This window comes from Telopea speciosissima, chromosome 5 (genome assembly GCF_018873765.1).
Source record: "Telopea speciosissima isolate NSW1024214 ecotype Mountain lineage chromosome 5, Tspe_v1, whole genome shotgun sequence".
Classification (NCBI taxonomy): domain Eukaryota; kingdom Viridiplantae; phylum Streptophyta; class Magnoliopsida; order Proteales; family Proteaceae; genus Telopea; species Telopea speciosissima.
Window position 1 is genome coordinate 32470969 of NC_057920.1, and position 14853 is coordinate 32485821.

Sequence of the window (14853 nt, forward strand, 5' to 3'; positions counted from 1 at the left end):
ATAAGTTGGTCCTTGGTAGGAAGGCCTTCCATAAGTCATCTCCATATGGTGCAAGATTGCTTAGGGAAATGCTGTGCAAACCAAATATATTTCAGCCAACCTACTTTGGGTGCAGTCTGTCGAATAGTCTCCCAGGCTAATTTGGTGGTAAATAACCCATTGGGGTTTTTCTTCCAAACAACAAGGTCATCCGTCCCTCTCAAAATAGGAACATGCTGCAAGTCAGCCCAAGCACTAATAAGGTGAAAGGAGCCAAAATGAGTGGGATGCCATTCACCCTGCCTTATAAGATCTGAAACCAATGTCATACGATTAGAGCCCGCATCATATCTGTTGCGATCCCCAAATCTCTTAATTAATACCCCTTGGGGGTGCCACTTATCAAGCCAAAGCCTTGTAAACTGGCCAGACCCAATAAAGTGCTGAATATGTGGCTCAACCAAATCTCTATACTTTAGAATTTTACTCCAAACCCAGCAACAATTTTGGGGGATTTTCACTGTCCAAATGGAATCATTCTTTAGATAACGGGCATACACCCATCTAACCCATAGGCTGTCTTTTTTGGAGGCAATCCACCAAACTTGCTTTAGGATACCCGCAGTATTCATATCTGAAATTCTGCAAACACCTAACCCTCCCTCATCCTTAGGCTTACACACTCTATCCCAAGAGACATAATGTACCTTTCTTTCCAGGGAGGGGCCCTTCCAAAGAAAATTTGCGAACATGGATTCCACCTTTTGCTTTACAACACCTGGCAAGGCAAAAATCCCCGACCAATAAATATAACAACCCTGTAGGACAGATCTAAGGAGCTGCAACCTGCCTGCAAAAGAAAGGAATCGAGCTTTCCAACCTTCAAGCCTTCGCCTCACACAATCCAAGATAGCCGAGCAATCTGCCATAGAAAGTTTCTGAGGTACAAGTGGAACACCAAGGTACTGAATGGGCAACTTAGTGTCCACAAAATTCGTCAATTCCAAAAGTTGTAGCCTGGCTGTTTGAGTAAGGCCCCCTAAAATAATAGAGGACTTAGCTCTGTTGAGTTTCAACCCAGAGTAGGTATGAAAATCTGATAAAGCCCCCAAACAAGCCGAAATTGAGTCTGAGGCAGCCTTCACAAAAATCATCAAATCGTCAGCAAAAATAAGATGTGAAAGATGAGAGCTTTTACATCTAGGCAGCAATCTAATTTGCCCTTCCACCTCCAATTTCTGCATCAGAGCCAAGAAGCCTTCCATGGCTATTGTGAACAAATAAGGAGAAAGGGGATCTCCCTGCCGAATTCCCCTCTTCCCCTTGAAGTAACCTGTAGGACTCCCATTGAGAAGAATTGAGAAGCACGGTGTATCAACACACGCTTTCACCCACCAAATAAACTTGCTAGGAAAGCCCATCTGCTCCATGATCTCAAACAGGAATTTCCTACTAAGAGAGTCATAAGCTTTATGTAAATCAATCTTCAACACTGCTGTAGGCAAAGTCCCTTTCTGCTCAATACCCCTAATAGTATCATGGTAAACTAGGATATTCTCCACAATAGACCGCCCTTTAATAAAAGTAGATTGATTGTCACTAACTACCTTCCCCACCACTCCTTGCAGCTTATTAGACAAAATTTTTGTAATGATTTTGTAAAATAGGTTGCAAAGAGCAATAGGTCGATACCCCGCCAACGAACAGGTTAGATCAGTCTTGGGAATAAGGCTAATAAACGTAGCATTGATAGAACTCAGCATAAAGGAATTAGCAAAAAACCATTTAACAGCCAGAGTTAGATCCTCACCCACAATTTCCCAGGCATGCTTAAAGAAAGCTGCCCCAAACCCATCCGGTCTTGGAGCCTTAGAATTCTTCAAGGAAAAAACCACATCTCTAATCTCCTTATTAGACACTTGCCCAATAAGGTTGTTCTATTGCTCTTGATCAAGGCCATGTCTCAAAGGGACTGAACCAGGGAAATAACCAACATCCTCTGCCTCCGCACCAAACAAGTTCATATAGAAAGCTACTGCCTCCTTTTTAATCAGATTTGGCTCCTTGATGATCTCAATTTCAGCATTATGCACCTCCAAAATGTGGTTTCTATTCTGCCTACAAACCATGGATTTATGAAAAAACCCATTATTACCATCTCCTAGCTGAATATTTTTTACCCTTGACTTCTCTTTAAGAAACTTCTCTTCAATGACAAGGGCCTCCCATAACTTCTTCTTGGCTTCAGTTTCTAGAGGTACCAAACTAGGGTCATTCGGTTGGGCAGCAAGGCTGAGCTGAATCTAAGCCCGAAGAAGCATTATTCACTACCAGAAAAACGTCCTCAACACTGCTCTTATTCCAATTCTTAAGATCTGCCTTCACATTTCTAAGACGGGCAGCAAACCTAAGAATGGGATTGAGTTTCAAATTAACTGGGCAGTCCCATCCTTTAGCAATTACATCATCAAACCCCTCTCTACCAATCCAAGCTTCAAAGAACCGAAAGGGTTTAGGGCCAAAGTTAACCTTATCAAAAGTAGACACCACAGTAGGGGAGTGATCCGAAAGACCAAGGGGAAGAAAGGTAACTTCCGAAGATCTTAGAATATCCAACCAATTCAAATTAACCATAACCCTATCCAGCTTGCAGCAAACCCACAAGCTACCCCCTGTTTGTTATTCCAAGTATACTGCTCACCCTTCCATTTTAAATCAATAAGACCTATGTCAAAAATAAAGGAGTTAAACTCATCAACAGCCTCCTGACGGATAAGGTCCCCTCCCAATTTTTCACTTTGCTGTCGGACAATATTAAAGTCACCCATAGCAACCCAAGGACTAGAAATATTGGGAACAAAAGTATTAATATCCCTCCAAAGCTCCCTCCTTTCCTCCACCAAATTAGAAGCATAAACAACTGTGCACATAAAAGAAACAGATGACCCCCAAGTATTAACCTTCATATGGATGAATTGGTTAGAATTTTCTATCTCCTCCACCTGAAAAACAATAGCATCCCAACCCACCCAAATTCGAGCTGTAGAACCACCTTCACCATTATGAAAATATTTCCAATTAGAAATAAAAGGGTCAAAGACAGCAGCACAATTCTTCATTTTCACCTTTGTCTCAATAAGAACAGCCAACTTAGCATTATTCTCCATAATAACTTTCCTAATCGTACGCCTCTTCATAGGGGCATTCATACCCTAATGTTCCAAGAAATACAATTCATTTAAACTAGGATGCCAAGTCAATCCCACCCTTACTAGGTCCTTCCAATAACCCCTCCCCCTTCTTTCACAGGAATACGTTGAGGGAGGAACCTAGTACTTCTACCACTGGGCCAGCCCAAAAGAGAAGAATTCAAAACACTAGAATAGCACATACCTTTCTCGTTCCCTTGACTGGCCCGGTTCTCTGCTGCCTGCTTCTTTAGCTTCTCAAAATTAGCTGAAACCTTGCTGGCCTGGCTAGAACTCTTTCCTTTCAAAGATGACTGCTCCCCTCCACTTCCTCCTTCTAAATTAGCCTCCCCCATAATCGCACCTGATTCAGAGATAATATCCAAATGATTTCCCAAATTTAAACCCCCCATTAAAGAGGAACCAGCCATTCTTTCACGTGATTCACCTTCCAAACTTGGCACAATAGGATCCTTAATGGGACCATTCAAATTTGAATTCACATCCAGCCCATTAGAATTTGAAATCTCCCCTTCTTTAGTAACGTTTCCTTTAGACCTGCTTGCTTCAATTATCCCACGACTAGAAATGGAAATAGCTTTATCCCCTCCTTCCGCCAGATTTGGAAAGATAGCTAATGGTTGAGGAGTGGATTCCTCAATCTCTTTATCTTCATCCTCCAACAGCTCATTTCCTAGAAGGATAGCGCAAGAATCTGGATCTAGCATCAAATCATCCGGGTCATAATGAATCTCCTCCGTCAGATTTTCCAACACTGCAAAAGCATTCGAATAACTAGCTTCCTTATTTGAATCAGATTTCCTGAATATTGTCCTACCAAATTTATTATTCTGATTCAAGGAATTGGCTGCCTTATCTCCTGAAATCAAGCGATCATTTGAAATTTCAAAATCCAAACTTCCCCCCCCCCCCCCCGCCCAACAGCAGCTTGACTCACCGGCAAACCAGCCTAAGATCCGGCCAAAGAAATATCAACATTCTCGGTCGAACCCTTAACACGCCATTCTTTCTTTGACTTTTGATTTTTTTGGTTGGGAATGCGAGAACCTAGCTTGCACGCACCAGAAGAATGCCCAAACATCTTGCACTGCAAACAAAGAGATGGCTTCCAATCGTAAACCACCTTTTGATTAAAAGCTAGGCCATCTTCTCCATAAACCGAAACAGTCAAAGGAAGCTCCCTATCAGCAAACACCTCCACACATAGGCGGGCATAAGATAATCTCTCCATAGAACTTGTCATCTTGTTCGTTACAATTGGCTTGCCAATGACACTCCCAATAGAACTGAGAGCTTCGGAAGACCAGAAATGAAAGGGGAGATTGGGTAAAGAGACCCAAATTGGAACAGAGCATAAGTTTACCTTTTTGAGGCATACAACTGGACTCCAGGGACGCAGAATCATTGGTCTTCTTTGAACATACCATGGTCCTCCTTTAAGAACTCTAACTTTGTCGTCTTCAAGACTAAAGTGGAAAATAAAAATTCCACTCTCTAATCAAGTAACGTCCACATGACCTGCAATTTTCCACTGTTTCAATAAAACATCTCTTGCAAAAGTAAAGCTTGGCCTACCACCAATGAAATGCCCCATAAGGGTATTCTTCCACCGTTCAAGTCCCTTATTCACCATTACATCTGGACACTTCGCAGCCAACACCCCATCAATCAACACTGGTTTCACATAAGATAGCTTGAGACCATCACCATAAATTGAAGAAGAAGAAGAAAAAAGAGCAGACCAAGGAACAATAGCCTTCCCCTTCCTCGAATCACTACCACCATCCCTAAGATGAGAAATCTCATCCTCTCCAGCCCCTTCTTTAGCAACAACCTTGTTTGGATCGCTAACACCCCCATTGTTTTCACCATGATTCACCGAAACAGCCTCTCTCACCAAACCACCAAGAGTAGGCCACAACTCCTTTTCTGAGCCTTCAAGAGCAGCACCACTCTTCTCCAAAATGAAAATCTTCCCACCTTCCTTCCCTCCCAGAATGGGAAGGGGAGGAGGGCCAAGACCCACATCTAATGGCCTGCCGACCATCACCAAGAGCAAACCAAAACACTCCCTCCCAAAATCGCCAGAGCTTCTCTCTCCTGAACAAAAAATTCCTTCCTTTGAATCAATCTAGTCTTATTCCTCCACATTTTCCAAATCTTCATCTGGGAATGAGTCTTCTAGCGGCTGTGAATCTACCCCGGTTGGGTATGCAGCTAGATAGTCTGAGATTGCTCATCCTTTTATGGATTTTTGGTTGACATATGTTATGTCAAATTCTGACAAAAGCAACAACCATCTGGCCATCCTTCCTATCAATGCTGGCTTCTCGAAGAGATACTTAATTGGATCCATCGAAGATGAGCCATATTTGATGTGTGATCATGTAATGTCTTAGCCTCTTGGTTGCCCAAACCAAAGCATTGCATGTCTTTTCCAATGGGGTATAACGAGTTTCATACTCCAACAGTTTCTTGCTTTAGTAATAAACCGCATGCTCTTCCCCACTCTTCTGATCTTGTTGCACCATCATGGATCTCATTGATGTTTTGCCGACAGATAAGTACAATAGCAGTGGTTCGCCTAATACCGGCAGAACAAGGAGGGTGGATTCATCAAGTAGTCTTTTATCCTTATGAACGCCTCTTGGCACTTGTCGTTCCATTGCTTCAGTTCTTCTTTCTTTAGGAGCTTGAAGATGGGTTCACATGTGCTGGTTAGCCGGGCTATGAACCGACTTATGTACTGAATTCGTCCTAAGAAACCCCTAATTTCTTTTTTGGTTTTTAGTGCTAGCAATTTTGTTATGGCCTTTATCTTATTGGGATCCACTTCATCCCTCTCTTGATGACAAGAAATCCTAGGAGTTTTCCTGCTGTTGCTCCAAACGCACACTTCTGAGGGTTCAGCCTTAGCTTGTACTTTTTAATTCATTTAAAGAACTTTCTAAATGCCACAAAATGCCCCTGTTGAGTGACTCACTTGACAATCATGTCATTCACACACACCTCCACTTCTTTGTGCATCATGTCATAGAGAATAACCCTTGCCGCCCTTTGATATGTTGCCCCAACATTCTTCAAGCTAAAGGGCATAACCTTGTAACAGTAAGTCCCCATGGGGTGGTAAACGCTATCTTTTCTCTGTCCTTTGGACACATGCTGATTTCATTGTATCCGGAGAATCCGTCCATGAATGATAACAAGGTGTGTTTTGTCATATTTTTTACCAATATGTCAATATGTGGCAAGGGAAAGTCATCTTTGGGACTGACTTTGTTGAGGTTTCAAAAATCCAAGCACATTCTCACCTTCCTGTCTTTCTTGGGCACGCAGACAATATTGGACAACCATTGAGGGTATTGTGTTACCCGTGAGAATCCTGCATTCCACTGCTTTATGACTTCTTCCCTGATCTTCTCACTCCATTTAGGTCGCATCCTTTTGGGCTTTTACTTAATTGACCATGTATCTGGATAAGTAGGCAGTTGGTGTTGCATTATTTCTGGATCGATGCCGGGCATATCTTCGTATGACGAAGCGAACACTTCTTGAAAATCCTTCAACAGGGCTTTCATTTGACCAACTTCCTCTTTGCTGAGCAACGCACCAGTTTTAACTATTCGTGGGCATTGTTCAATTCCAAAATTTATGGGACATACGTCCTCTCGGACATGTTGGGCTTTTCTTTATTTTAATTGCTTTATTAAATGATGATGTTTGAGGATATCCTCATCATCAGAAGAAGAATAAGAAAGGTAATCAGATGGGTAGGAGATATACTCGGAATGGTTGATTTCATTCATGATAAGAGTAGGAATACAAGCTTCGATAGACTGGAAGGCACTACCCTCCTTGGTTACAATAGACTCATCGACAGACAAGACAAACTCAGAACTTAACACTCCCTGAGACTCTATCTTACTAAACCTTTCAGAGACACTAATCTAGTTCACAATTGGCTCTTAGATAGGGTGAATTAATAGATAAGGTTTTGGCCCTTTTTCCTCCCCCGCAAAGATCGCGGATAATTTAAATAGTCCTCTGATGTTAAGTTCTTCTTCAGTAGCTTTCAGTTTCATCTATTCTACTTTGAGGTCGATCTAGTCGATGTCCTCCTGAAAGAAGATTTCAAAACCTTGTTGGAGACTTCCACTGTCATGATCGAACCAAGACTCAATATTTCTACAGTAAGGGAAGCTGTCGCCTTCTTTAACAAAATATCCTTTCAAAGTCTTGAAGTATGGAGATAGTTTCTTGGCCTTCTGGCATTCTTGGCTCATTTGCTTAGGATAACTTCCCTTCTTTGGTGTTTTGTATCCTAGCCCGCGATGGTTTCCATAGGTAGAAAAGTTAGGGAATTGTGAAATCCCTTGTCGATTCTTCCTAATCCAAGTCCCGAAAAATATCCCATGTTGTTCGTCATCTTCAAAATTGTTCCACTCCGTGTGAATGGATAACTGAATGGAATTATTTCCTTCATTTCTAAGCCTGTTACACTAATTGCCCTAATCTTAAATCCTCCCATCTGGAAATCTGCAGCAGCTTCCCCACCTACTTTGATGCTTGCTAAGGTGTGGACAATCTCTGGATCGCCAAACATAGTTATCATTTTTCCTTCATAGATAAATTTTATTTTCTGATACAGGCTTGAGGCTATTACTCCTACTGAATGCAGCCAAGGCCGTCCCAACAACATGTTGAATGATGCTTGGATGTCAATCACTTGACATTACAGAGTGAATAGAGTAGGTCCGACTCGGATTTCTATTTTGTGAATGCCCAGTACCTTCCTTCTTGTGTTACCATATGCTCAGATTGTCTGAGTAGAGGGATTCATTTGGGTTAGATCCAACCCTATACAACTTGCAGCCTTGAGAGGTATGACATTGAGAGCCAACCCATTGTCAATCAAAACTTGAGGGACTCGATTCCCATTGCACTCTATTGTAATGTGCAGAGCTCGATTATGGTCCTTTCCTCTAGGCAGGAGATCATTTTCTAAGAAGGAGAGAGATTGTATGGCCTAGGTAGCCTCTACAATGTGTGAGAGTTCTTCTGGACCCATTTCTATGGGTACTTGAACCTTATTGAATGCTTTCAAAATTGCTTCCCGATGCAACGGGGAAGCCATCAATAATCCCCAGATAGAGATGTTAGCTTGTACTTTTTTCAGTTGGCTCAACACCTGATTTTCTAGCTCTTACTTGACTTGATTGGGAGCAGGTGCACAGGGCTTTTCTACAATCAATCCTTTATCTTTGAAGTACTTTCCACTTCGAGTCTTCAAAATATCGGGCTTCTGTTGGATAACCTAGAGGAGGGTGAATAGGTTACCTTAGTGGAATTTTTGTTCTTTTCAAATTATACTAGAGTTTCAAGACAATGTAATTTAAAGTAAATTAAAATAAGAGAGACACAAGCATTTATAGTGGTTTAAACTCAACCTTCAGTCTGCATCCACTCCTCTCAACCTTAAGAGAATTCTACTAATCTTTTCTCTTTCAGTACAATAGGTGGGGAAAACTCCTTTACAAATATTTTTACCAGGATAAGAGGATCCTACAATATTTTAAGGATAAGAGGATCCCACAATCTTTGAAGGATAAGAGAATCCCTTACAAAACTTAAGTACAGTCTTGGAAAATGTAAGCACACCTTATGTTAAACCCGTGCCCAAAAATATGGGTTAATTTGAATTTTTGTTGAAGGTCTAGATCCCAAGGTCAAAGCTACCAGTACATTGTGGTGTAATGATCCCATGGTTGAATTTAATGAGGTAGCCCCATTGGTGAGAATCTACATACTATTAAGAAGGCAAACACCAACTCCTTGTAACTATATAGTTCACCAACAAATGTACAGCCTAAGGTAGGTACCATCCCTTGATTTCTAGGGCCCTACCCGAGTACATGATACATTAGGCCTTTGAAACATTTAGGGAAGGTTAATAGGTGAAGACATTAACAATGGGGTGATTCGGCACTGTTTCATTAAGGAAGAAAGAAGAATAAAAGAGAAGCTTAGGCTCCTAAACTTAGCTTGAGTGTGAGAAGCCAAGCTTAGAATCTTATCAAATTGCTCCCAATTTCTAAGGTAAAGACCCCAACCTAGGTAAATTCTTTCTCCCAACCTATTCTTAAACATAGGGTTGATTGGTATTCTGGAATTAAAGATAAGAAGTTAACACCCATCATGCTTGCATATGTTCTATCTTGTTTTGGGTTAATTATAAACCCAATTCCTTTGCATGCATGCTTAAACCCAATCATAGGACCTAATCCTAGTTCTAGGTTAAACTAATGATGATCCTCATCACCTTGAATGTATGAGTTAAAGCATTTTCATATCAAACATCAACTTGCATGTTTGATTTGATGATGACAACTCAATTCCATACATGCATGTTAAATCTCAACACAAATATCAATTCTGCTACTCTGGCAGATTGACCCCTACTTAGTTAAATTGATACAACTCCTTTGTCCAAACTTCATTTTCCTTGATTCAAATTTTTTTAGAAACTAGACTCATAGAACTGCATTTCCTTAGAAGGAACCATTATCCAATTATGTCTCTAAGTGAGCTGAAATTTCACTTCAAGTTGCTATCCAGAATCGAATCTTTCTATTGGACAGATTGACCTTTATTTAATAAAAATAATATAACTCCATCATCCGACCCTCATTTCTTTTGATTTCAATTTTTTTAGAAACCATACTTATAGGGCTGAATTTTCTTAGAAGGAACCATTGTCCAATTATGCCTTTAAGTGAACTGAAATTTCATTTCAATCTAAGCAAAAATAGTAAAATAGGATTCTCTGGGCGATGCACTCAAACGCCCAGTGCAAGGCCCAGAGTTGCTGAACCATGTGTTTTTCATTCCAGACCTATGGGAACACTGTTCCTTGCTTATGGTATTGGACTTGTGTGTCCATCAAACCCGATTCGATCCAGTTCAATCCGTTTTTACTATGTATTGAACTTTTAAACATTTTAGTTTAATATTATCACATGCGATATAAACTTTTTGAGCATTATGTGTCCATAAGTTTTACTTAAAATGGTAGTCACGACTAGGGTTTAGGCTGGGCACCCTTATCATATGGTCGTCGCATTGGGTATGCCTAGACGTGTATGAAGGGATAGACATGTGTCACCGACACACTTTGCCTGAGGGAACCCTGTCACGGCAAAGTGTGATCGCATTCTTTGGTTCATCAATGACTAAGACTCAAGTGAGTCAAAGCCGGTGTTCCGAGAATACGTGAACACTTTATGAGTGAAGGAGTTACTCAACATGGTCACCACTACCCGATTGGGGAACACAAAGATTGAGATTGTTTGTGTATGGTCAGATCAGAATATGGATCCAGTGCCGTTTTGGAAATGGTTTTTGCAAAATCTATTTTACATAAAATAATAGATTATATATGATTATTTGAACAAAGTATTTTATCGAGTTTTGCGGGACCCGATCAGATGCACAGACACTCTTATGTAGACATGTGCTATGGATTGGGGTTTGGCAATACAAGTGTACATGCCAAGATTCCATAATGATGGTGTTGATTAGTGGGGGGTTGTATATGATAATTTGTTATCATGTAGGAAGTTATTTGGAATTTGCTAAATTAATTGGTTCTTTATTTAATTAATGGATATGGTGCTAATTATAATTATCCATAAATTCAAATAAAGTAACTAATTAAATCATTCCCTATTAGATTCTGCTTCTTCACCTTTTAGAAGCACTATAAGTTTAAACAGAACTTCCAAACAAAGAGATAGAGAGTCAGACTCTCACAGGGATTTATCTAAATCCATATAGGTATGTAATTAAATCCCATCATTATAAATAGGACCAAAATGCAGGAGGGGAGGTAGTCTTCCACGTTTTCTGGCTCTCCCCCCTCCTGGAGTGTTTTGGTCCATCTCACTCTCTTGTGATCTCTTCTTCTTCTTCTTGTTTCTCTCTTCCGTGATTGAGAGTTAGGATTTTAGAAACCCAAATCTATGCTTGAAGAGTTGAAGAGCATCGGGGACTGGCTTGAAGAACCTTGGCTGTACCATTGGAGGTTCAGATCTGTTTACTTAGAGTGCTCATTGGAGGAAGAACCACTGTCTATTGGAGGAGCAACACTTGAGGCTCATCAAATTAGCAGTTCTTTATGAATTCCTCTTGATTTTAATTATTGATTATTCATGGGATGCGAAAGAAACCCAAATTGATTTATTTCTGTTGCGCATTCGAGTGTGGGATGGATCCCTCTTTCCATGTGATGGATTAGAGATGAATTTTCTCCATATGTTTTGGGTTCCATAATTGCATAGGATGCAAAAGAGAAGGGCAGGACGTTGGTTTATCAGACCAAACCCTAATTGGGATGCACCAGGATTCCCATGGGCGACCATGGGAAACCCTAAAATTTAAATAGGGTGCCCATGGGCGACCATGGGCTGACCCAGGGCTTGCAATACCCTAATTGGTGTATAATTGGTTTCTCTGGGGAACCATGACTTGATCCCAGGACCGTAGTTTGACCTACAGTGTGGTATCAGAGCCACCTTTCCCACCCATGAATATCAAATAATTAATTGTTTAATGTAATTATCATGAGTAGAATGCAAGTTTCAAATTCTTGATTGAATTTGCACATGGGTAGTTACAAGGTTGTTAGATGTAACAACTTGCCCATGTGATGATGGATTTGTGTTTATTATTCTAATTATTGAAAGCATGATATCCAAGTGGGGATGATGATAAAATTATTTGTCTTTTTAAATTTTGATCATGATTATGTGGGGGTGGGGGGGGAACGCACACTGCCAAGCCTTTGCACACGCCCCCCCTCTCTCCCTACCCTAGCCTATGCACACCCCATGAGGGGCCTTGGCAGCAGCCAGCGCATGGGCTGCACATGCATGACCTGTGCGCGGGCTGCTGCCTTTGGGCTGCATGCTTACGAGCCACAGCCTGTGGGTGGTGGCTTGCGGGCTGCTGCCTGTGGGGTTGTGGCCTGCGGGCTGCACATTAGTTTACCCTCCAGTTTTAAACAAAAAAAAAAAGGGTTTCTTTTCAAAACAGAATTTTTATTTTTTGTTTTGTTTTTGGAGGAAGTAGATGGGTGAAGAGATTTCACTCTCCACCCACTTTCAATTAAAATGTGATTTTAATTTTTAAGGGCTTGGATACATGTTATCACACGTGATGTGGTGGTTCAATAATTGAAGAAATCCATGCTTTTGGTTTGCTTGCTTTAATGACACCCATGCATGAAATTATGTTATAATGTGATTATAGGAATGGCATTCTAATAATATGGATGGTAATTTGATGTATGTGATGCATTGGGTATGGGTGGATGTGATGCTTCTCTCTCTTTCTCTCTCTCCCCTATCTTTTTTATAAACAAATGTACTCCACCCCATGGGCAGCCCAAATGGTGGGTTGGTTTCTCCATGCGGGGTTTCTTTATTATGGAAACAAAAATGTATAGAATATTTTTCCTAGGTTTCCATTATAATTTTAGAGGAGCTAGGACTTGCAGGGCATGTTGATGGTGATCCCCGTATAGCGCTCAAAGCATATGGAGATGCAAGTCACCTACTTTGAAGACGTGATCGGGCGGAGGAGATGATCGAGGCATGGCATCCATGGCATGATTGATGCACCCAGAAAGAAAGTTATTAGTTTTTATTTTTATTGGGAGGGTTCTTTAATTGCTTCTGATAAAAATGCCGCCATCCCAAAATCACTTTTAATTAATGTTGATTAATTATGTTGTTTAATTCCATCCATGATATGTGAGAGTTGATTAAATCCCTCTTTGGTCATAATATATGTATGATATAGACTAATCTAAGTCAGTAGACATGTCCATGACCTCCTAATGAAGATAAATGTAGAAATTGTGTAATATGACCCCGCATAAGCCGACAGGACATTGTCAGGCCTGCTATCACATGGTTTTCTATATTTACCTCTATCTAGATACGTTAGGGTATGGATAGTGAGAGGACATTGCGACAGTGGGCCATCTTTCATGATTCCATGATTCTAACTAATGCAATAGGTAAATATATGACTTGGGTGTATGTCAGCCGACAAGATCTGGGCATAACACCCAGGTGGCCAAAAATATTGGAAGCCCATGAGGCGGACAGCTTAGTCCACACTACCACGGTATGTATAATGACTCCCGACAAGGTAAGTTATACATGCAAGGGTTGTAGGTATCCAATTAATCTTTTAGGTCATATGGGAGACCCAAATCATGAAAGGCCATTGATGTGTGTGCTCAATTTTTCTTTCAATGGTTGTTAATATGCATATATTTTTTACTTGTACATGTGTAGATCATTATTCAATGGCTGTTGTTAATTCCAATCTATTAACAGTCATTAGCGAATATAAATTAAATGGTACAAACTATGTCGATTGATACCGGAGCATTAAATTGCTCCTGACTGTAGAAGGACTATACACAGTTCTAGATGAACAAGTTCCTCCTCAACCCGACCCAAATGATTTTGAAGCAAATGAAGAGATGCAGGATTTTCTCATGAGGGATTCCAAGGCATCACTTTACATCCTAGGATCGTTGAAAAAGTCAGTTCTAGATTCAGTTAAGGATATACGCACCCCCGAGGGTAAAATGGATAAGCTTGCTGAATTGTTCAACAGGCAGTTGACACCACGCCCATTCTGATGTGGTGAGTCAAATCCATAACTCCAAGATGTCCCAAGGGACTCCAATGATGGATCACGTCATGAAAATGATCAATCTGTTTCAAAAATTGGAATCGATGGGGACTAATTTGGTATGTGATACAAGATCGATGTGATATTGGTGTCACTCACTTCTGCCTATGCATCCTTTGAGATGTCCTACAAGATGTCGGATAAGGAGATGGAGCTCACCGAGCTTGCTAACACATTGGTAGAGGCGAAAGCTTCCTTGAAAAAGGACAAGACTGAGATCAATGCAACTGATGTGAAGCCTTTTTCAAATGAGAAGAAGAAGAAAAAGGGAAGTAAGGGTAAGCCCCTGAAATCCAAGGGTGGGAAATCTGGCAATAAAGGCAAAGGCAAGTGCTTCTATGGCAAGAAGGAGGGTCATTGGAAAAGGAACTGTCGTGCATACCTGGCTACTGTGAAAGACAAAAAGTCGGATGAAACTAAGGCTGCTAAAGAAGGTACATATGATGTTTACATTCTTTATAAGTCTAATTTGTCTTTTGAATCGACCAACTCTTGGTTGGTGGATAGTGGTTCCACTGTTCATTTTTGCAATGATTTACAGGGGTTTAAGGAGACAAGGAACCTGAAAAGAAATGAGGTGCGTCTTTGGATGGGCACTAGAGCTGAGACCATGGCAATGTTTGTGGGGACTTTTATTCCAAATTTTAGTTCTGCTTGTTTAGCTATAAAGGATTGCTACTATGTACCCTCTTGTAAGAGGAAGATTATTTCAGTTTCAAAACTTGTTTTGGACGGATATAGTTTTTCCTTTAATTCTAAATTAGTTATTCGCTTTAATAATTCTTTTATGGCATCTGGATATATGCAAAGTGGATTGCACTTCCTAGATTGCCTTATTAGAACAAATGTTGTTTCGAACGTTGATTTGAAACGGAAAGCAACTCTAGTGAACTCAACA

General features: G+C 40.7%; 1 protein-coding gene across 1 annotated transcript; it reads right to left on the reverse strand.

Annotated features, from left to right (window-relative positions):
* Positions 1–1916: 1916 nt before the first annotated feature.
* Positions 1917–5235, reverse strand: LOC122662943. The gene is made up of 6 exons (XM_043858648.1): positions 4707–5235; positions 4251–4481; positions 3373–4047; positions 2674–2899; positions 2311–2581; positions 1917–2276 (listed from the first exon to the last, which is right to left on the reverse strand). Exons 1-6 carry the CDS (start codon positions 5233–5235, stop codon positions 1917–1919), a joined length of 2292 nt encoding a protein of 763 aa, XP_043714583.1.
* Positions 5236–14853: the final 9618 nt, after the last annotated feature.